Source organism: Tasmannia lanceolata, unplaced genomic scaffold (genome assembly GCF_043159265.1).
Source record: "Tasmannia lanceolata isolate RefF3 unplaced genomic scaffold, GAP_Taslan_0.1 ptg000008l, whole genome shotgun sequence".
NCBI classification, from domain to species: Eukaryota; Viridiplantae; Streptophyta; class Magnoliopsida; order Canellales; family Winteraceae; genus Tasmannia; species Tasmannia lanceolata.
Genome location: NW_027518685.1, coordinates 6,415,879 through 6,437,567, shown reverse-complemented (window position 1 = coordinate 6,437,567; position 21,689 = coordinate 6,415,879). Strand labels below are relative to the sequence as shown.

Sequence of the window (21,689 nt, the reverse complement as noted above, 5' to 3'; positions counted from 1 at the left end):
CTTACATCCAATTAGGCCGTAAAAAGGCCCAACAGTGCACCCAGATTGCAACCTGATCGTACATGGAAACACCATGAAAGACCCAACAAGCTCACTAGTACTATGTTGCTCAACTCATTACTACGGTTTCTTCATTGACATATCAATCTTTTCTGTTCCTGCATGCTTGTTACGCTGAAAAAACTCACATGCATACTTTTTGCTGTGGAAGCCCAAAAAACAACTGCATAGGCTTTCTTTTTCCAACGTTTTCTGATGAAAATTTTTTACATCAAATTTTTTTGACAAAGGCGTCCTGAAATTTCATCTTTTTTTCAAAGGAAAATTTTTTTTGCAGAATTTTTTCAGCATATTATAGTATGAGCTTGAAAAAAAAACTAAAAAGTGATCACTAACAATTTCTTTTTCAGCCCCATGTATGCCCTAGAGTGATCGGGTCCATTGATCTAATTGGGGGACACAGGTCCAATCCATTTCTGTTGATCCCAACTTCAACAGATGATCCCAACCCTTGATCTGTAAAGCATTATTGATGGTTCCATCAAGTGAAGCTAAAGCATTGATTTTTGTGATGCATACATGTCCTCAGTTGTTGAATTGGATATTAGAAGAAAAAAAAGGTACACATAGTTTCCTGGATAAGCAGAAAACTGAAAATGTCCTTTATTCTTTTTTTTTTTCCTGAATTATTAATGAATAACTTCCAAATTAATCTTACAATTGGGACATGGTAAAAGGCTAAAAGCTTAAATTCAATCATTTCTAAGTCATAACTTATTCAACTAAGCATATTTTCAGCTTGCACAATTAATTCTCCATTGTAGACCTGAAATCCAATGCCCTGTCATCAGCAACAAGTTAATTCCCCGCCTACTAAACCTCATTAGAAGGATTACTCATCGTGCCTCTGTGTTCTGGGAAACCCAGTAACATGGTGGAAATAGAAATAATCTCAGTAACCAATTCAAGGATTTTCAAGATTTGAATTTATTGTTCAGAAATGGTTCTCACATGCCATTAGCAATTTAGCAGCACCACATAATAAGAGCCTTACCCTCCCATACAGAAAACAATTGTAGGCTTGTAGCTCTCTCCATGACAAAACCCACTTCAACCTAAAATAGTTTCAAATATTCCATAAATTCACAAAAGTCAAGCTTATCTCATTCCATGTCCCAAGTCTTCTAGAATCACTTAAACATCACACAAACTCATTAAGAGGTAGGACTATACATTTCTCAATAAGGAAAAAAACCAAAAAACCAGATATGAACAAGAATTGTCACTCAATTCAGGAGAATAATAGAAAACAACAGCCTCTCAATTTCACTCCCCTTGCTTTCTACATGTAACACTGGTGGAAAGATCTTAATAGAACAGATGAAACAAGAGGGCTTACCTCACAAGCTCGATGAGATCATTTGAAGTCATCATGCAAGTCAGTTATCCATCGTGTAGTTTGTTAAATCAGGATCAAACAAGTACACCTTCCATGCAACTTTTGGTCAGTACATGCAGAATTACTACCAGAAACACTAGAGAATTTTCACCGGCGGCTGGGTTCCACTTCTCATCATTGCACAAAATTCCTCATAGTTGATCCTTCCATCCTACAGATTAAATGAAGTCGGTATCGGCAAGTAATTCTATAAAAGCAAGCTTTGAAATTTCAGAGTAAAAACAACTTACATTATCTGTGTCCACCTCTGATATTATTTCCTTAATACTACCTTCATCACCCATTCCATACTTCTTCATTGCATGTTCCAATTCGTCTCTGGTAATAAACCTGGTAAGGTCATTGACAAGAGAAAGTCATATATGTTACTTCTGTGAGAATTACCTATGCCTCCAACTGAAAACCTTTGAAAGAGCCAAAGATCATATGGAGGCGACCAAACATAGTGGATTAAACAAACTCACCCACTACTATCTTTATCAAAATGCTGAAAGGCTTTGTACAAATGCTCGTCTCTTTCTAATTTGTGTCTGTGCATTGTAGCAGTGATGAATTCCATGTAATCGATTGCCCCACTTCCATCCACATCAGCCTGAAAAAAGAGCAAATATCAACCCTCTTTCACAGCCTTGTATGAGGTCAAATTGCATAATGACAGAAACAAAGAAATTTGCCCTTATGGTCTTTTATCTTACAGCATCCATGAGCTGCTTGACTTCAGTCTCTGAAAGCCGTGACCCAAGTCGAGCCAATCCGGACTTAAGCTCTTCATAGGTGATTGTACCACTATTGTCGGTGTCCATATTTGCAAACATAGCTTTGAGACCTTTGATCTCTTCTTCAGAAAGATTTTCCGCGATAACCTGGAGAGGTTTCAAAACTCATCAGGATTATAACATGTAAATGAAAATCAGAATATTAAGAACCACTTACTAACATACCATCAGTGCAAGCTTCTTGAGTTTGTTCATGGCCCTGAATTGCTTCATCCTCGAAAGAACTGCACTGTCTATCGGTTTGTCAGATGCTTCTCCACCTTCTTTAAGCCATGGGTGCTCTGGATCATTAGCCATACCAAAACCAATGTATTAACTCAGTAAGAAGAATGGGTATAATTGTCAATCACTGTAAAAATGAAAAAGTACATACCAAGAACTTGACCAGAAGAAATACGTTTCTTTGGATCCTTTGTCAGCATCCTCCTAACCAGGTCTTTTGCACTGTTTGATATAGATGGCCAAGGGTCACTTTTAAAGTCAATATCCCCTTGTAAGATGGCGTCAAATATTCCCTTTTCAGTTTCTGTAAGGAGAACATATTCATTTATGAACAACGTAAACCACTTATTTACAATGAACGGTAATTTACTAAAGCATTTCCATTGGTATGCGCTAGTTCAACTTCATTAGGAGTAAATCAAGTTTAATTGTCATCCTCACCAGCCCAGAAAGGAGGTACACCGCTAAGAAGAATATACAAAATAACGCCTGCACTCCATATATCAATTTCCTTTCCATAACTACGTCGGAGTACCTCTGGGGCAACATAATAAGCACTTCCTACTATATCCCTGTACACTTTTCCTGGAATTTCATAAAAGATGAGTAAATATAAAATTTTATGAAAAGGTTATAATAACATAAAAATATACACAGCAAAACAGTCAACTTATGGCTGGTATCCATATTTAACATGGTGTAGATGGTACTGATTCAAGAAATCTAAAGTTCGCTAATAATACCCGACATGATCTTGTCAATCACTTCTGTCGGAGACAATTTCGTATGTTTAATGAAGGATCGAGGATTGGCAATGAAGCTTGAGTTACCTTGAAATCAATTATGTATATTTGATAGGAAGTCCAATCCAATTCACTATAATACAAAAATGTTATTAGGTCCATAATTAAAGGCTGCATCAGCGAAAAAATTAGGTAACCTGATAAAGAAGTGTATACATGACTTGAATAGAAGGAATTATTAACTGCTGACATCGCTGGTTCAAAGAACATTTGTGTGGTCACTATAGTTGGTGGATGCATCTAATTGTCAAAGAATTGATGGAGCAAATGCAAAGACCGCTTCTGAGAGTTTGACTGTTGGGATCGAGTGATTAAAAAGTGGCGATTAATAGAATTAGTGCATTGGACAGAGAAGCACAGGTGAAGGGTGACATCCCCCCCTCCCCTCCTCTCCTCTCTCTCTCTCTCTCTCTCTCTCTCTCTCTCTCTCTCTCTCTCTCTCACACACACACACACACACACACACACACACACACCCCTTCTACTTAAATTCGAAATAACAACTAACCAAGCAGCTTTTTTTAGTTAGTTCTTGCAAGAGTAAAAGATGTGGGTGAAGAGTTTTATTCCAGTACCAGGATTCATGGTCTAGGAATTGAATCAGACCATGAAGGTCATAAGGTTGTTACTATGTGACTTTTGCCGGCGATTTCAGTCATTGCACTTGAGTATTTTTTATGAAATCGAGATATGAATTGTATTTTGTTTTTACAATTTCTAAAAGATGATTGTATTCAGTTTGACATGTTTGTTCTGATAATGGGGGCAAGTACATGTATGGGGGGGAAAGGCATCATATCTCACTGAGCAAGGAACCCTAAACAAAATGGTGTGGAGTGAAAGAACACGCATCTTATTGAAGTTGCCCATGTCTTATGTTTTCCATGGGGGTACCAAAAACATTTTGTTTCGAACAGTTTGACAGCCTTGTACCTTAGAAATCATATGCCCTTGAGAGTTCTCAGTTTCAAGTCCCCTACTCACTCCTTCGTCCTAATCGTTCGTTATTATTCGTTCCACCTAAATTCTTTGGGACTGTATACTATATGTCCCCGTCTATCATCCAGAATTTGCAAGTTTGATCCAAAGGCCTTGAAATGTATATTCCTTGGGTATCCTTCCTCACAAAAGGGTACAAGTGTTATAACCTGGCTACCCAATGCCGAATTGTATCGATGGATGTGAACTTCGAATCAATTATACTCTTCTCTAGTAAAAGAAACCCTCTTTAGGGGGAATAAAAATGAAAATAATGTTCCTCTGGTAAAAATGAAGAGACCCTTCTTCGAGACAGTTCCATTATTCTATGTGACTAGGATCTACAAGTCTCACCTAGTGAAGGTTTATTGTTTGGTAACCAATGCGCGCGCGCACACACACACACACACACAATGATGTGGATTGAGCGGGATCTGTTACAGATGATAGTTCCACTTTTGGCTATTGTTCGTTCGTTGGAGGTAATTGGAGAAGAATCAACCAGTACTAGCTAGATTAAGCACAGAGGCAGAGTATAAGTCTAAGTTCAAATGGGGTGTGTGAGCTCTTGGGGCTAAGAATTCTTCTGTGTCAGTTGCGTATTATGATCCAATAACCTATGAGTCTCTATTGTGATAATAAGGGTTGACACACACACACACACGATGTGTGTGTTGACACATTGGGGTGTGTGAGCTCTTGGGGCTAAGAATTCTTCTATGTCAGTTGTGTACTATGATCCAATAACCTATGAGTCTCTATTGTGATAATAATCAACATTGCATATAATCCAATAAAACATGATAGGATAAAGCATATCGAAGTGAATAGGCACTTATTAAGGAGAAGTATGAGGTCAACCAAATTTTCACATCTTTATGTTAAGACAAACGAGCAGATCACTAATGTATTGTCAAAGGATTTTGGAAAATTCATTTACACAAAATTCTGAACAAGCTGAGCATGATGAATATCTTCACACATCTTGAGAGGTAGTGTCGTTAGAGGCCATATCATAGGCTTTATTAGTGCTTATTTTACGTAGATGGGGCCTTAAGTCACTTATGGGTAGCATTTTTTGTAATAACTTAAGTTGTGTTTATAAATGAATGGGCTTTTGTGGGGTAAGAATCGTTTTTTTTAAAGAAAAGATGGTACATGTAATTTATCTGGTAACTAAGGTCCATGCATATGGAGCAATAAAGTTAGTATAAAAAATTTAGAGATCAAAGCTTGATTTCCTCCTAGAAGCTGAAGTGAAACCAAGACCAAAACTTGAATTGCATCGATTCACTTTCTATACAAGAATGAAATAGAACCGAACCTAAACAACTCCTCGGGCCTCCGCCATGATAGGTCCTTGAAAAACCAGCTCTTGAATGTGCATTTGGTTGCGTAACTTTAAATCAGTACTGTTCAGGGGCTGATTTCCCACATGATAAGAATCTCCCACATGATTTCCCTCCTCCTTATTTTCTTCTTTTCTTTTCTTCCCAGTTCTCTCATCCACTTTCACACTAATTTTCTACTATGCCTACACTGATTATTACTCCCTCTAAGAAAATGTTCAAAACCCTTCATGTTAGTATGAGTTCTTTATTCTCCCATCATGGATCATCGATTCCATTAATTCAAACCACATGATGAGTATCATCAGTATTTTCAACTTATATTGTGTTCGACTAGGGAGAAAGTTCGGATAACTGAAGGTTCCCTTTCTTCTATCTCTAGAAGAGGGAACATTATAGTTTTACACTATGATTTAGCCGACCTTTGAATTTATTGCTGACACACGTGTCCTGCCGTGTCCGACATGACACCCGTGTCCACACATGTCGACACTCCGTTGGACACTTTTAGTTTGTGAAATGAATACCATATTTATATTGTTACAAGTTATGATAGTAATAAGTAATTTTATATGCATGTATGTGTCAATATTTCTAGATTTTAGATGTTGCCATGTCAAACAACTCGTATCCATGTCGAAACCCGACACACGAATCCGTATCTGCAATCATGATTATATATATTTTGTATTTTAGCTGTGTCCCCGTTTCTAAATTTTGGAGGTTTGCTGTTTCTGACACTCTGTGTCTGTGTCGACACGCGACACTCGTGTCCGTGTCCACAAATCATAGGTTTTACCGCATCTATCTTTATCATGGCTTGTACCTCCTTGATAAAACACCAACAAGCTCACCAGTCTATTAGTTCTAGTAGTAGTACTCATGGTTTTAAATTTCGGTATCGGCTAAAATTTCGGACTCAGCCGAAATCCCGAAATTTTGGTCGAAATTTGGTACAAAAGCTCGAAATTTCGGTGTTGACCGAAATTTCGGATTTCGGTCGAAATTTCAAACCATGGTAGTACTATAGTCCAACCAATGCATTGTTTTTTTGTTTGTGTCATTTATCTTTAGAGTCATTAAAATGTTTGTTCCCTCATTTCTTTAGCTCTAGCAGTTTGGATGTTCAATATGGCAGTCTGTGAGTTTGTTCAACATTTTTGTACTTCTTATCTTTTCCTTTTTTTTTTGGTAGTTAAGCTGGGCTTGAACCCCCGACCTTATCCTTAGTACTAATAAAAGTGTACTGTTCATTTTGATGTCTGGGGACCTTCTGCTACCATTTTATTTAGCGATCGTTATTTTGTAATATTTGTGGATGATTGAACCAGCAGTACACGGGTATATTCTGATGAAGTCTAAGGATGAGGTTTTTTCTATATTTCAAAACTTCCATGCGATGATCCATACTAGGTTTGACAAACATATATGAGTTCTTATCTTGATGACCATGGGATATGATACGTCTCTTTTATTCTGTACAGTCCAGACAGGGTCCTTAGGAGTTCTAGTTGTTGGGGTAGTTGTTAGGCTTGGATGAGATAAGGCAAGGGACGGTTAGTGATAAGAGCCTATTGTTGAGTTGTAGCGTCAAGGAGTCTTTGATTGGAGTTTGTTGCTGATTCGTAGGAAGGTAGTTTCTTTGTTTTTCTTGGAGTCTTTGTGTATATAGCTAACTCTCATCTATGAATAAAAACCCGTGAACTTTATTCCCAACTTTCTCTTCTCTATTTTCTCTTTTGTTCTTGAATCCTCTTTGAGTAGTGTTTCGACAACACCATAGCTCGAGGTAGAAAGAAGGGTGGCTCTTGATAGTCTCAATTTGGAACCAATTTGGTATCAGAGCTGTACGATCCAATGGCTGATGGAACAAGAATATCCCACATGGATGGGAGGGTGCACACTCCAAGCCTCTCAAGATGAGCTCAAGGAAATGACAGAGCGACACGGTGCACTGCCACATGAGATTCTGGAGAAACTGAATAAGTTGAAGCCAGCACCTAGGGACCCAGAAGGCTCTATTGTCCGCTCTCAAGCACAAGGAAGTGTACCTTTGCGTAGCAGCACGACTGGAGGCAATTGTCAATCCTTCGAAACCAACGGAGGCATCCAAATTTCAACCATTGTCGAAGTAATTGGATTTCAGTCGCTTTGATGGAAAAAAATCCAAACGGGTTGATCCTCAAGGCCAAGCTTTATTGTAGGTACCATCAACATCAAGTACCAATGGAACAATGGTTAATAGTAGCAGCTCTTAATAATATTCAAAAAAAAAAGTAACAGCTCTTAATATGGAAGGCAACCCTCTTGAGTGGCACCAATGGTACATCGATTATAAGCCAGATGAGACGTGGGACGACTTGGTGGATGCTATGGACGCTCATTTTGGACCCCGCTCGTAGTGGGAATTAAGTTGGTCGTCTATCCAAGCTCTGCCAAGTCTCTATAATCCAAGAATTTTAAAAAAGAATTTTAGGTGCTCTTGAACAAGGTCAAAGGTTTGTTTGAATCTTACCTTATTGAGGTTTTTATCAGTGGCCTCGAAGACGAGCTACGAGTTGGTGTTCAAAAGATGAAGTCAGTCACACTACCTGAAGCCTTCAACCTAGCTAGGCTCTGGGAGGAAGAGGAGGCTATTTGTCATCGCCGTCATCATGTAGGCAAGGTTTTAAATCTCGGTTTCGGTTTCGGTCATCAGCGAAACCGAAACGTTTCGGTTTCGGTACGAAATCTTGTAAAAATTTCTCCAAAATTTCGGGTGAAATTTTGTACTTGACTGAACCGTTTCACCGAAATTTCCGAAATTTCACCAAAATTTCTGAAATTTCCGAAACGTTTCGGCGAAGTTTGGTACTTTTCCGACTCAATGTGAATTTCGTTTCGTTTTCCACCGAAACCGAAATATTTTGGCCGAAATTTAAAACCATGCATGTATGTTTGGACAGTACCAATATTAGTTCGACCACCACAACTAGGAATCCTTCGATTCCGCGCATCAAGCGCCTCATGCCAGCCTAATTATAAAGGGCAAAAATTATTTTTGATAGAAGGTGTTGAACTTGATGACAAGGAGGAAGAATATGGAAAGGATAATAAAGGATGTGATCAGTCCTGGAAGGAGCGTTGCCCAGGAATTGTCCTTGAGGACAAGGTCGTTGTAAGAGGGGTAGGATGATACATCTCTTTTCTTCTGTGCAGTCCAGAATCCTTAGGAGTTCTAGTTTTTTGGCGTAGTTGTTAGGTTTGGATGAGATAAGGCATGAGTCAGTTAGTGATAAGAGTCTATTGTTGAGTTGTAGGGAGTCTTTTATTGGAGTTTGTTGCTGATTTGGCACACGATTGTCATGGAAAAGGGGGAGAGGATCAAGATATCCCCGGCTCATTCGCGTTGTTGAAACCAGTGTACCCTGAAAAAGACAAAATCTTTTGACCATTAATGTCACAGAAAATTCTTCTAATTCCTGCGTGACTGGTTTTCCTTTAGAACTTCCATCAATGTTCAACTTCATCGATCCAGGAGGAGGAGGACTCCAAGATTTAAGGCTTTGCTATGGGGTTTAAGATGATTTCAAAGTCTAGATAAGAGCCTTTGATTATTGAAGAGGATTACTCGAATGTGATTGCCTGGGCCAGAAACAGAGCACCTGGGCCGTGGAAACTAATAGGTGTAATAACAGAAATTAGAGATTCAGTATCAGCCATCAACCCATCCTTGCAGCATAGGTTGGCAAACGAGGCAACCAACAAACTCGCAAAGGGAGGAGCACATAGAGAAGGGGAGGTGCTGCTCATCACGGGTTGAGTCTAATTTGCTGTGAGAGGGTATTGCGGATATGATTCAGACTGTCTATTACATGGAAACATGGTTTTAAATTTGGACTGAAACCGAAATTTTACGAAATCCGAAACAATTTCTGATTTCCCGGATTTCGGCGGAAATTTCGTTAAATTGATTTTTTTTTCAAAAAAATATAAATTTTCAATTTCGGCCGAAATTTCCGTTTTGGGCCAAAGTTTCGGAATGGAAATAGATATAAGCTACGATATATGGAGGTGTACAATCTGTGGCGGCTTCAGTAACAAGCACAATCCTCTTCCGGCATGCATTGTCAAACTGATATTGATCCCTCAGTGATCGATATGGCACAGTTTCAGTTATCAATATCCGAGTGTCCCTTGCAGGGGTAGAAATATGGAGGAACATCTATGTTTTTGTCTCCTATAATATCTGCCAGATTGCAATAATCTGAACAGGGGTATTAGCATTGAACTGTGATCAGATAGTTATTATTGGGCGTAGAAAGAAACCTCAGGGCAGGGGTTGAGGTGCAGGCAGAGGTTGAGAAGTAGTTGCATGAAGTTTTGCATCAGTGCGATGTCTTGTCCCCGTGAATGTAATATAATTACAGCATTAATAAAGTAGTTATCTTACAAAATAAAGAAACTTCAGGAAATGCTATAATAAGAACAAATACATACTTAGAAACCATCACATAAGCAAGACAATAATCTATAATGGTTTAAAACATCGAACACCTAGTGACATGCACTATCCCGCAGGTCTGATAATTTAGCACATACCAAATTTCACATGTAATTCATATAAATATTGATACATAACATATGCACAACATTTCACATGCATTCCATATGAATATAATTATGTAACACAGACTGATAAAGTATACTACTATTATAGTTACGATCTTGGTTGATGCATTTCAGTCGTTTCGGTTTTAGTGGGCATGAAAACAGAAACATTCTTGTTATTTCATGTCAGTTTTGGTGGAAGTTTAAAACCATGGTAGTAGGGTCAGTGGACCTAACATGAGGGCATCTGGTAAACAGCGAAGTGAGTAGATGGATGTTGGGAACTATCTTAGGTGTGGTTGAGTGTCTTCTTTGATGAAGATGATGTAATGAGGCGAGGCTACCAACTAAAATACTCTACGAGAAATAAACAGATAACATATAGTCCATGATATACACATTTAACCTACTGTATGAAAATATCGAGTATGGATATCATATTCATAATAACGGAGGGACTGTTTTCTTGGGAGTTTGAGGACATAAAAGTGCTAACTCATGCTGGCACACGGGGGGAGTATCCAAACATAGCACAACTATCAACAGTAGTATCTGGTATCACTTTAGTTGGAGCTGTATATCTGTAGAAAAGCAAGCTTATGTGGCTTATATTCTTCCAAGTTACCTTCTTTAGAAGGCTCACTTGATGCACTTCTTTAACTTTTATTACGGAATCTTATAATTTCGACTTTTATTGTACTTTTAAAGTTCTCAGTTGCTAACGAACGTATGGGATTCTCTTTTTAAGTTGTAACATGAATACCGTACTGATTTGTAGCAAAAAAAAAATAGGGGGCCCAATAATAACTAAAACAGTTAGTCCAGCCTTAGAAAATTAGAACATTCAATTGAAAGCACTTGCAGTCTTTAACAGCTCAAATTTCTACAAGTTATACATTATTATGCAGCTCGTTATATTTACATAAATGTCAAAGCCAAACTTTCTGGTTATATTTGCAGTCTTTACATAAATGCAGCTGGTTATATTTACATAATGAGGAGATGGTTCATTCACTGCAGTTTTGTCAGGGAGATATGGAGGTGTGTGCTTGCCTTATTCTAGGTGTGTGTTCCTCAATCATATAAGTGAGATGATTGGGCATTTGACCCTCGATCCCAGAGGGGTAAGACTCTATGGAAAGTTGATTTTGTGACTGCTCTTTGGCTCTTGTAGAAGGAGAGAAATCGCATTGTTTTCAAAGAGAGTTTGAGGCAATTGTATGCCATTTTTCGGACAATATCTACGACAGTTGTGTCTTGGGCTAGTGGTGAAAAGAAGCACAGGTTCGTACCAGACAGATATATGAGTCACTTAGGGAGTGTAATATGGATAGCTTCTTTATTAATAACTGACCATCACATATGTGGTTTTCTCCACCACTTGGGTTCTTTAAGCAGAACTTTGATGGTTCCAGCCTAGGGAATCCTAATCTTGCTGGCATCACAGGTATTTTCAGTGATTATGAGTGTTTTCAGATGGGCTTTAACCAAAGTTTTAAATGCCGGTTTCAGTATGTGTGTAGCTCTCCACGAAAATAGAAACATGTCGATTTCAGTCATAAATTTCTGTGGAAATCCTGTAAAATAATGGAACTTTATAAAAATTAACGCAAATAATGGAATTTAAGGCGAACTTAGAAAATGCAAAAATAAGCACAAACACACAACCATCACATGAGCAAGTCATTCATCCATAATGGTTTTATAATTCAAACAACTAATAGCATGAGTTGTTGCGGATGTCTGGAGACTGGAATAGTGAGATCTAATTCTAAATTGAAAATGTAAACAACCATGTTATACACATAAACTGGATACTTCAAATAAACACAAAATGTAAGAAAAAGCCACTCCAGTCATTAATTTCATAAAAAGTAGAATATGATGTTGAAAATTTAAAGGATTTCCTAAATAAAATTATTTAATAAAATTTTAAAATAAAATAAAAAATCTGACTCCCTTAATCGATAAATTGAGCAAGAATAAATCACATATAAAAAATTTATAAACTGACATGCTTATAGATAAGGGCTTTTGGGGGGGAACAAAGTTTTTTTGTTTTTAAAAGGATTTTCAATCAAATATTTTAAAATAAAGCATGTTTTATTTATATTTATTTCTAACAAATATAAATAAAACAATAAATTAAAAAATTAAAAAATCCGACTCTTTCAATCAGTAGATCAGCCAAGAAGAACTTGCATATAATTAAATTAGAAGTTAATATACATATATGATTAGTTTCTATTCGAAAATATATTTTTTCTGATTTTTAAAACTATAAATCTATTAAAAATGAAAATCTGTGCAGTAATCCATGTGCAAATAAATCAAATCAACAATAGTTGATGCATTGCATCATAATTCAAGAAACAAGAAAATAAACAAAATGGGAAAACCAAAGCAACTATGCACTTTAGTCGAAATTTTGACATGTCCACCAAAGTTATTTCTATAATTTACTTGCTAAAGTGTTAGTGTTTCGGTCGACATGACCGAAACATTACCGAAATCTATAAATATTGACGGAATGAATTCGTTTAAGTGGGGATGGAAACAAGAACATGATGACCTTTTCGGGTGGGTTTCAACTGAAATTTAGGACCATGTCTTTTTCTAAACCAATCGCAGTAGCAGATTGCAAGACTGAAGTCCTTCGCTCAAGCCAGTTATTCTTCTTAAAGATTGAGAAAATCTTAATTCAATGATGGCGGAAGGGGGACTTCATGAACCTGGTACATTGGGTGCATGAGGAGATAGGTGGCCCTTGGAGATTTGCCAACACATTGGAGTAGGTCTTGCAACATATTGAAAGAAAAGTGGTTTCCTTCCATCATGTCTACGATCTGGCTAATGATGTTGAAGAGTAAGCATGTCGTGGTGTGCATCGACAGGGTATATGTCATTCATGATAATTTTCCAATGACGGGACATTGGGTTCCATAATTTGTTCTTCTGAATGATTACATGCAGATTTGAATATGAACAACCCTAAAAATTAAGGCATGAGAATTGTTGGTGCTAGGAGACCCAAAAGGGCCCAAAACAATGTCATGACAGAACCTATGATGAGAAGAAGTCACTTGAGATCGCAAAAGCCAAGTGAATCTCAAATTAAGAAGACTTGTATTGGATGGTCCAAAGATAGTGTCAAATATCAGAGCATGAGTTTCAGTGCCTCCGTGTTTCTCAAAACATCAATCTAATACTGTAGGAGCATATAGATGGAAGTATCACAGCCCAACCACATAGACACACAAATCAGTCTCATAATTCAGATTCATAACACAGCTACTACAAAAATATAAAATGAGAAAACAGACGTCTACCCCAATTTAATCGAAATTCTAAAGCTTAATCAATATAAAGAACTAATTGCAAAACCCAAACATGAACATTTTGGATTGAATTCATCAAATTAGAGGAGAGAAGTATGAGAATATTACCTTCCTCGATAAAGACCGACAGCCCAAAATCTGTCGCCTTCAACAACGCCCCTTCCTCCTTGCTAGCTAGTAAGAAATTCTCAGGCTTGAGATCCCTATGCATCACACCCATGAAATGACAGATATGAACAACATTCACAACAGCCCTGCAAATTGTTGCAGCAGCCCTCTCAGAGTAATGCCCCTTCGCAATTATTCGATCGAAAAGCTCCCCACCAGCGCACAATTCCATGACGAGATGCACCGACTGTTTATCCTCATAAGCCCCCTTGAATTCCACAATGTTAGGCTGGCCAGTTAGATGTTGCATAATATGAATCTCCCTCTTGATGTCCTCCTTGTCATTTTTACTGATAAGTTTTCTCTTCGATATCGATTTGCAGGCGTAAGAAAGTCCAGTAGAATTCTCAGTACAAAGATAAGTGACACCAAACTGACCCCTACCCAGTTCTTTTCCAAGTGTGTAGAAGGACTTTACATCCTCAAATGGCTTTCCTAAGATGGTGTCTGGCATGTGAAGAGGCCTAAGGTTAGGGTTTGTAGACTGTTTTAACGGCGAAGGGGACGGAACCTGGACATGGCGTTTTTCAGGGAGTGGATTGGTGTGATGAGTAATAGGTTTTGGGTGATGAACAATAGGTTCTTGGGGTCTTTGGTGATGCCTTGGATTTCCTCCTCCTCTTAAACCATACCCATTAGTATCAGGTTCTGAAACCTTTTGCTTGCTGAAACAGTGACCCATCTCTGATCTAAGAAGATCTAAAACCAAGTCTAATACAGAATTTCTATTGCAGCAGAGAGAAAACCCTAAATCAAGATCACTATTTCCAAAAAAAGAAAAGAAAATGGGCTTTTGGGTGTTATTACTGATAAGGTGATTCAGACATCAGACAGAATAAAGTCCAAATCAGAACATGAGATTATGGAGAAAAGACGGATCAGATTTCATGTGATGTTAATTATCAGAGAGATCTGCATGAGAGAAGACCAATTTGTGGATTTGGAAATGGGATTTTTCAAAATTTCATTTTCACAGAGAACAGAGGAGTTGAGAGGGATAAAAATAGGGCAAGAATTTAGGAGGGGATAATGTGTTGACTCCAAAAATACATATCGGATGAGCATCCCATTTTAGAACAATTTTTAAATAGAGAGAGACAGATTGTGAACCTGTGATTGAGTTGTAAAAGAGAAAAGTACGGAATACAGGCTGATGTTTGGAGTAATTACGGATTGCTTTTAAAACAAGTACAAAAAACAGGCAATTCTTCAAAATCGAGTTGGAAAAAGACCCTGATACCCTTATGACATCGACAAAAACGTCATTCAACTTCCTTTTTCATTACTGCCTATTAAATTAGCGCGCTTCACGAGGCTTCTTTTGGTTCGTTCGAATGCATATTTGAATCGAAAGAACCTTGTGTTCGTTTCTATTTTGGTCGTCGGAAATAACTAGAGATGGATGGATGCTTGACAAGTGTTGAAAACTTTTTGGAACGCTGACAACCCAAAGTCAATCATTATCTTTTCTCACTTCTCTTTTGACTTAGAACGGTAAAGTTATTGAATACGTCTCTTTTGGCTTTGGGTTCGTTTCTATCTTTTCACTTCTCTTTTGGTCCTCACTTATGTTTTGGTTTATAACGGTAACATTATTGAATACGCCTCTTTTGGCTTAGAACAACGACGTTATTGAATATTTTCTTATTTCTCACGTCTCTTTTGCCTGAGAACGCCGCCGGATTTAGGAGTACACAGACGAAAATAGGGTGTACGCCGGCGAAAATAAATGGGTACGTCAGCGGAAAGCGTAAATAATGGGGTAAGCCGGCGTAAATATTTAGGAAAAAAAGAGAAGCGAAAAAATTCTAAGCCAAAAGAGAAATAATTGGTACCTCAGCGTAAATAATGGCGTACCGCAGCGGAATTCATAAGCATGGTTTTAAATTTCGACCGAATTTTGGATTTCAGTCGGGACCGAAACGATATGGGTACGAAACCGAAATTTCCGAAATTACAAAATTTCGGTCGAAATTTCGACGAAATAAATGCTTAATTTTGATTATGTTATTACTTTACCAAATTTCAGTCGAAATATCAGTGATTTCGGCCGAAAAAACCGGTATTTTGTGGGCCAGTTCCCAATTTTGACCGAAATTTTGTGATTTCAACCGAAATTTCAGTTTCTGGAAACACCAAAATTTTGGCCGAAATCGAAATTTAAAACCTTGTTCATAAGTACGCCGGCGGAAATAGGGTGTATGCCGGCGTAAATAATGGGGTATGCCGGGGTAAATAATGGAGACCAACAAATAAGGGAAAAGATTCTAAGCCAAAAGAGAAATAATGGGTACGCCGGCGAAAATAATGGTGTAAGACGGCGTAAATATTGAGGACCAAAAGAGAAAGGAAAAGATTCTAAACGAAAAGAGAAATAGTGAGTACGTCGACGTAAATAATGGGGTACGCCGGCTTAAATAATGGAGACCAACAGAGAAGGGAAAAGATTATAAGCCAAAAGAGATGTATTCAATAACATTACCTTTCTAAGCCAAAAGAGAAGTGAGAAATATGGGTGTCAATGGATCCAAATGGTCCGATGGATCGTCCGAATCCGAACGTTAATGAACGGGATCCAAACATATGAATAGGATCCATGGGCATATTTCGGATCATCAAATCTGGGATCTGAAAATTTTTGGATTGTGTATGGGCACGCCACAGATGTCCATTGGATATTCACGATCCGAAATGGTTTACAAAAATACCCTCCAAATTTTGTTAATGCTAACCGTTCTATGAAGGGTATTTTGGTCAAAACCTCTCTTATCACTTAATGAATCGGATGTGAATGCGATTTCACTCATTTCAGTCGTTTCATTTCATACTTTCACAAAGGAAAAGAGAGAGGGGTTCTGTTCCTTATGCATCATATTCTTTTATAATAGTTATACATTATATTTGTGTATGTAATTTTGATTAGTCTTAATGTTTACAAGCATTATTATACACATAGATTAAACATAGATTAATTTTTAATTTAGTTGAAGAAAATGCATAGAGACACACTAATAGTGGACTGCAATTCTATCTCTTTTTTAAAAAAAATTGTTTACTTAACTTAGTGGGACATAATAGGACACTCCGATGGACGGTCCGAAAATGGATCGTGATTATGCCGTAGAAAGTAGGATCCGAAGAACAATCCGACTCCGACCCGACCGATAAGGAATTTGAATGGATCGTGACTATGACAAAGGTGGATCCGACCCGAAGTGGATCAGTTGACACCCCTAGTGAGAAAAGATAAGCTGCTCACTAAAGTATTCAATAACGTTAGCATTCCAAAAAGTTTAAGTTTTTCAACAAGTGTCAAGCATCCATCCATCTCTAGTTATTTCCGACGGCCAAGATAGAAACGAACCCAAGGTTCCTTCGGTTCAAATACTCATTCAAACGAATAAAAAGAATCCTCGTGAAGCGTGCCAATTTAATAGGCAGTAATGAAAAAGGATGACTCTGTTAATGTCAGAATAGTATCGGAGGTTTTTTGACAGAAGATTAGCCCGTGTTTTGTTTTTGTTTTAAAAGGAATTCGCAATTTCCCCAAACATCAGCTCTCATTCTGTACTTTACTCAATTCTTATTTGGAAAGTAAATTCGGTTTTGTGTTGTAAAATTCTAATTTGAAAAGTATTTATTCACGCGGTTTTGATTGTTTCGTTTTGACTGGGTTGGATTTTTTTTCACTAGGAAAAGACTGGTTTCGTGTCACGGAAAAATCTTCTGTTACGAACGAGATCGTAAGGTGAGTTTCTCGTGAAAGAATGATGACGAAGAAAAACATTTCCAAAACGGATTCATGAATAGAAGTGATATATTCGATCCCTTTTCTTCCCCGGACCACCCCGCTATAGTGTTTTTAACTTTTTATAACTACTCTTTGTAGTTTGTACAGTATAGTAGGTGGCCCAGAGGAGAAAAGGAGGCGATATATTTTCTACAAGAATCGTAGATAACGTGGGTTTGCCGGGTTGGGTGTCAACTCCCGACACTGGAAGTCTGGAAGCACGATTGGCGCGGACGTGGGACCCACGCCCTGATCTGTTTTGGTCAATTGTCAGACGCGTCTCAGCACGTGACGTCCGTGACGCGCTTCCTAATCAGGAATACACGGCAATCAAATCGGGCACGCTTCTTGACTCTTGAGCGTAGAGATGGAAAACTATAATCAGAGGAATGCTCCCCAACTAAGGCTTAGTGGGTCCCACCCTCGAATAATCTGAATCGTCCATTTGATAACTCTTGCTTTGCATAAGAGATCCCACGCTCAAAACGAACATTTTTATGGTTCTCCTCTCAGTCTCAAATCTCTTCAATGTTTGGATCCATGTAGTTACCTCGCAGATTAGTGGTATAAGTAGTCAGTAGGGAGGAGAAAAACATTTGATTTACCTGGAATTTACCTTGTATGATAGTGATAAGCACGGTTTTAAATTTTGATTTCGGTAAAATTTTGATCCCGGCAGAAAATCGGTAGAAAATCCCGAAATTTCTTCCAGTAATTTCGGTCGAAATTCTGTAAAGAAATTAGAAAAGGGCATTTTCAAAATTTAGGCCGAAATTTGGACAATTTTGGGAATTTCAGTTTCGGACCTGACTAGAAATTTCGGATTTCGGCCGAGATTTAGAACCATGGTGATAAGTAGTGTCTAAAACTTGCCCCGTTGTCCAAAGGGATTTCAATGCTACATTGACAACCAAGCACCATAAAGTTGAATAAAAGTGCATTTTTTGGCTTGGGAAATACTCGAGGATGGCAGCCTGGCAAGGCATGTGTCATCCAAATAGAGCCCTGACTGCCTAAAATTCTAGATTTTACAAGCTAGAACTTGGATTTTATAATCTGAAACTTGGATGGAACATTTTGCGAAATGTAAAATCTAGGTCTTAGCTTGTAAAATCCTGAATTTTAAAATCTCGGATTATAAAATCCATGTACCCAAACGGCCCCTAAAAGTTTGATAGTTTTTTAACGAGACGTGTAGGGATTAACAATCTCTTGACTCATTGAAATAACAATAGATAATGAGACGACAATGTTTTAGATAAGATACATGTTATGTTATATAAAATTTTCTAATGTTCTTGAAATTTGTGAAAATCCAATTAGTGTGAACAAATAATAGGTTTTGCTTAAGGTGCAATGAAATGATATTTTACACATGTTTTGATTAAAAAAAAGTCTAAAAAACCGGCTTGCCAAAGGTGGGCCCGGTGGCAAGAAAATTGATCTGGAATCTAACTTGGATTTTAGATAAGTTTGTCATCGCATCTGCTCAGCAGAGAAATCCCTCGGTCTTCCTATGAAAATTTATAGGGATTTGCTAGCGTCCATTGCAGAAGGCATTTCGTGGATGGTCTATCGCACGTCAGACCAGCCACCTCATGAATAAATACAACAGCTTTTGTCTCTATTCAAGAGGTGGTTGGTCTGACATGCGACAGACCAACCATGAAATGCCTTCTGCGATGGACACTAGCAAATCCCAAATTTGTACTAAAACAGATTCCTGTTTTGCTAGCAGTCCTCAGTAATTAATTCCATCTAGGCTACGTTTCTTTGGGTGTAAAACAAAATTTCATTCATTTTTAAGTGGGACAATTCACAATTGGTGTAAATTTCATTTTATGTGAAGAAATGGATCTATAGCTTTTAGTAAATTAGTGCACGCATACACCAGACGGGGAGACCAATCCTCATTTTTGCTTAAACATGCAATCTGAACCGTTGCTTGAATGTGCATTTTTTTTTGCTGTTGAATGTGAACCGTTACTTACCAGCACATATTTTTTTGACCGTCCATGTTCAGCTATAGAAAATGGGCGATGATATTGTCACCCCCCCTGCGTACGCATTCGCCCCCCTTATTAATGCTTTTTGACGTCAAATCAAGCCAAAAGGGGAGCGAATGCGTAATTTAGGGGGGGTGACAATATCATCGCCCTAGAAAATATACATTATTAGATATCAGAATGGGATGATTGGTAGGTCAGAGGAGATCCAAAGTGGGACCCACTATGTCAATCTGACTGTTCATATCAATCAATGAGGGACCCACTATGTCATAGTGGGACGCCAAATTCTATTTCAATGAGATCACGTCCTACTAAAGTATTCCTCATAAAATATTTACCTCGGGTCGGGTCGGGCCACCTCATGCCCGCAAATTATAGCATGGTCAAGTTTGAAAGTTAGCCAAAGAAATGTGTTTAACATGTTTAAAACATGCCATCCAAAAATAAAATTTCTTTCAAACATGTTTTAAACAATTTTCTCAAAAAGGGTGTGTTTTTTGCTGTAAAAGATTTAAACGAACCTGAAAAACGTGAACCACTTATCTAAACAATTTTTTGGCTAGCTTATGCTAATGGGTGCCCTTGCTTAAAGGGTTTCCATCTTTTGTGGTAGGGCACTCCATGTGGATCATACACATTGCCTTGTCCAGATTTTGGCAAAACTTAAAGAAAAGCTCAGGCCACTAAAAGGAATGCTAGGGACCATCGCGTAAGGGAATTCGCGGGTCTGCTGTTGCATGACGGAGTGGCCACCTCATGCCTGCAAAATGCCTTGTGTGATGGTCCCTAGCAAACCCCCCTAAAAGTTTTCACTTCCCTCTAAATAGAGGAAAGGAAAGAAATTTCCTAGGAAAAATGTTTTCTCAATAAATGTTTTCCCAAGCTCTGGGTAGGAATGGGATATATGATATATTATCAAGTGGCAGGCTGGCAGCTATCCTGTCCTTTCTATTGATCGGCCTCTCTCTAAAAGGGATTTTCCACTCCCAAAAGTGCAGACAAAGCAGGCCCAGATTTTGTTGTTGATGCAAAGTTGGAACCCTATTCACCTCATTTTTGCACTCCACGTTTGTTTTGTTTGGTATAACAAGACGGGGAAAAAAAAATAAAAAATCTGTGAATTGGAAACAATATACTTTCAACATAAACTTATCTAAGCAGGATAGTCAACCCCAGAACAGCTTATCCAAGGATTTCCAATTTCTATCACTGTGGTTAACAGTCCCAATAGCTCAACTGGATGAGGCTTTGTGCTGACTGTGAGGTTGTAGAGGTTCTAATCAAGCTTACCTACCAAGTACCAACAGAACGACTGAAAGAGCACTATGGGTGGGAGCCCATCGTGTGCCCAATTAGCGTGTGGTACCTACAACTTCATTCCCAATGAAATTGGACTGAGCCTCTAGCTCAATGGTCAAGGGTTTGTTCTTCAAACCTATAGGTCGGAGGTTCAATCCCAACTTACCTACCAAAGAACAAAAGAACATGGTCCCATTCACATAATCATATTAAAAAGAGCAATAGTACAGAAGGGCTGCCTTTAAATTGCTACATAACTTTCAGAAATTTCTACGAGAATCAGTTCCAAATAATCTGCCTTAACTGATAATAGAGATTACAATGCAAAAGTCTGTCAGATCTCCTCATTCTAAAATTTTTAAGGGCCCAACAACAGAAAATTTTGATTTCCATATGGTTTAAATCACAAAGAATCCAAGTTTAGAAGAGAACAACTATGCAGAAAGTCACTTTTATGTTCATGGTAAAAGAAAATTGTTGGGTCCCACATGGGGCATTATGTGAAATCAAGGCCGCCTATCCTTTAGAACATAATGAGGCAACCCATATGGTCTCCATCCCATCCCGACCAGACATCACGTATGTAAGATAAAGGACTAGATAAATCAACAGTTTGGCTTTTCTTGGCGGAACCCTAAAAGAGGCATGATGGATCAAAGGCCCAGGATCACTGGATCAAGGGTGTTCTAAACTAAAATTTGTCACTCCTTTTTTGGGTTGGATAGAGTGCAGTAATTTGATTGATTGCCGTTGAAACCAATTTAAAGTAATAAACTCAGGAGGATTGAGAAAAAAGGATAGAGCAGATAAGAGCTCTATTTGAGATGAAGACTCCAACCCATAACAATGTTATTTACCAGTCCCTATTATTTGATTGCACAAGATAAAGCTGAAAACCTGAGAACGAC

General features: G+C 38.1%; 1 protein-coding gene across 1 annotated transcript; it reads right to left on the bottom strand.

The window, feature by feature from the left end:
* Positions 1-1,109: 1,109 nt before the first annotated feature.
* LOC143884121 (calcium-dependent protein kinase 2-like) lies at positions 1,110-14,764 on the bottom strand. Its single transcript, XM_077387522.1, has 8 exons — positions 13,624-14,764; positions 2,899-3,042; positions 2,609-2,761; positions 2,401-2,516; positions 2,155-2,322; positions 1,924-2,051; positions 1,690-1,789; positions 1,110-1,610 (listed from the first exon to the last, which is right to left on the bottom strand). Exons 1-8 carry the CDS (start codon positions 14,363-14,365, stop codon positions 1,536-1,538), a joined length of 1,626 nt encoding a protein of 541 aa, XP_077243637.1. The 5' UTR covers positions 14,366-14,764; the 3' UTR covers positions 1,110-1,535.
* Positions 14,765-21,689: the final 6,925 nt, after the last annotated feature.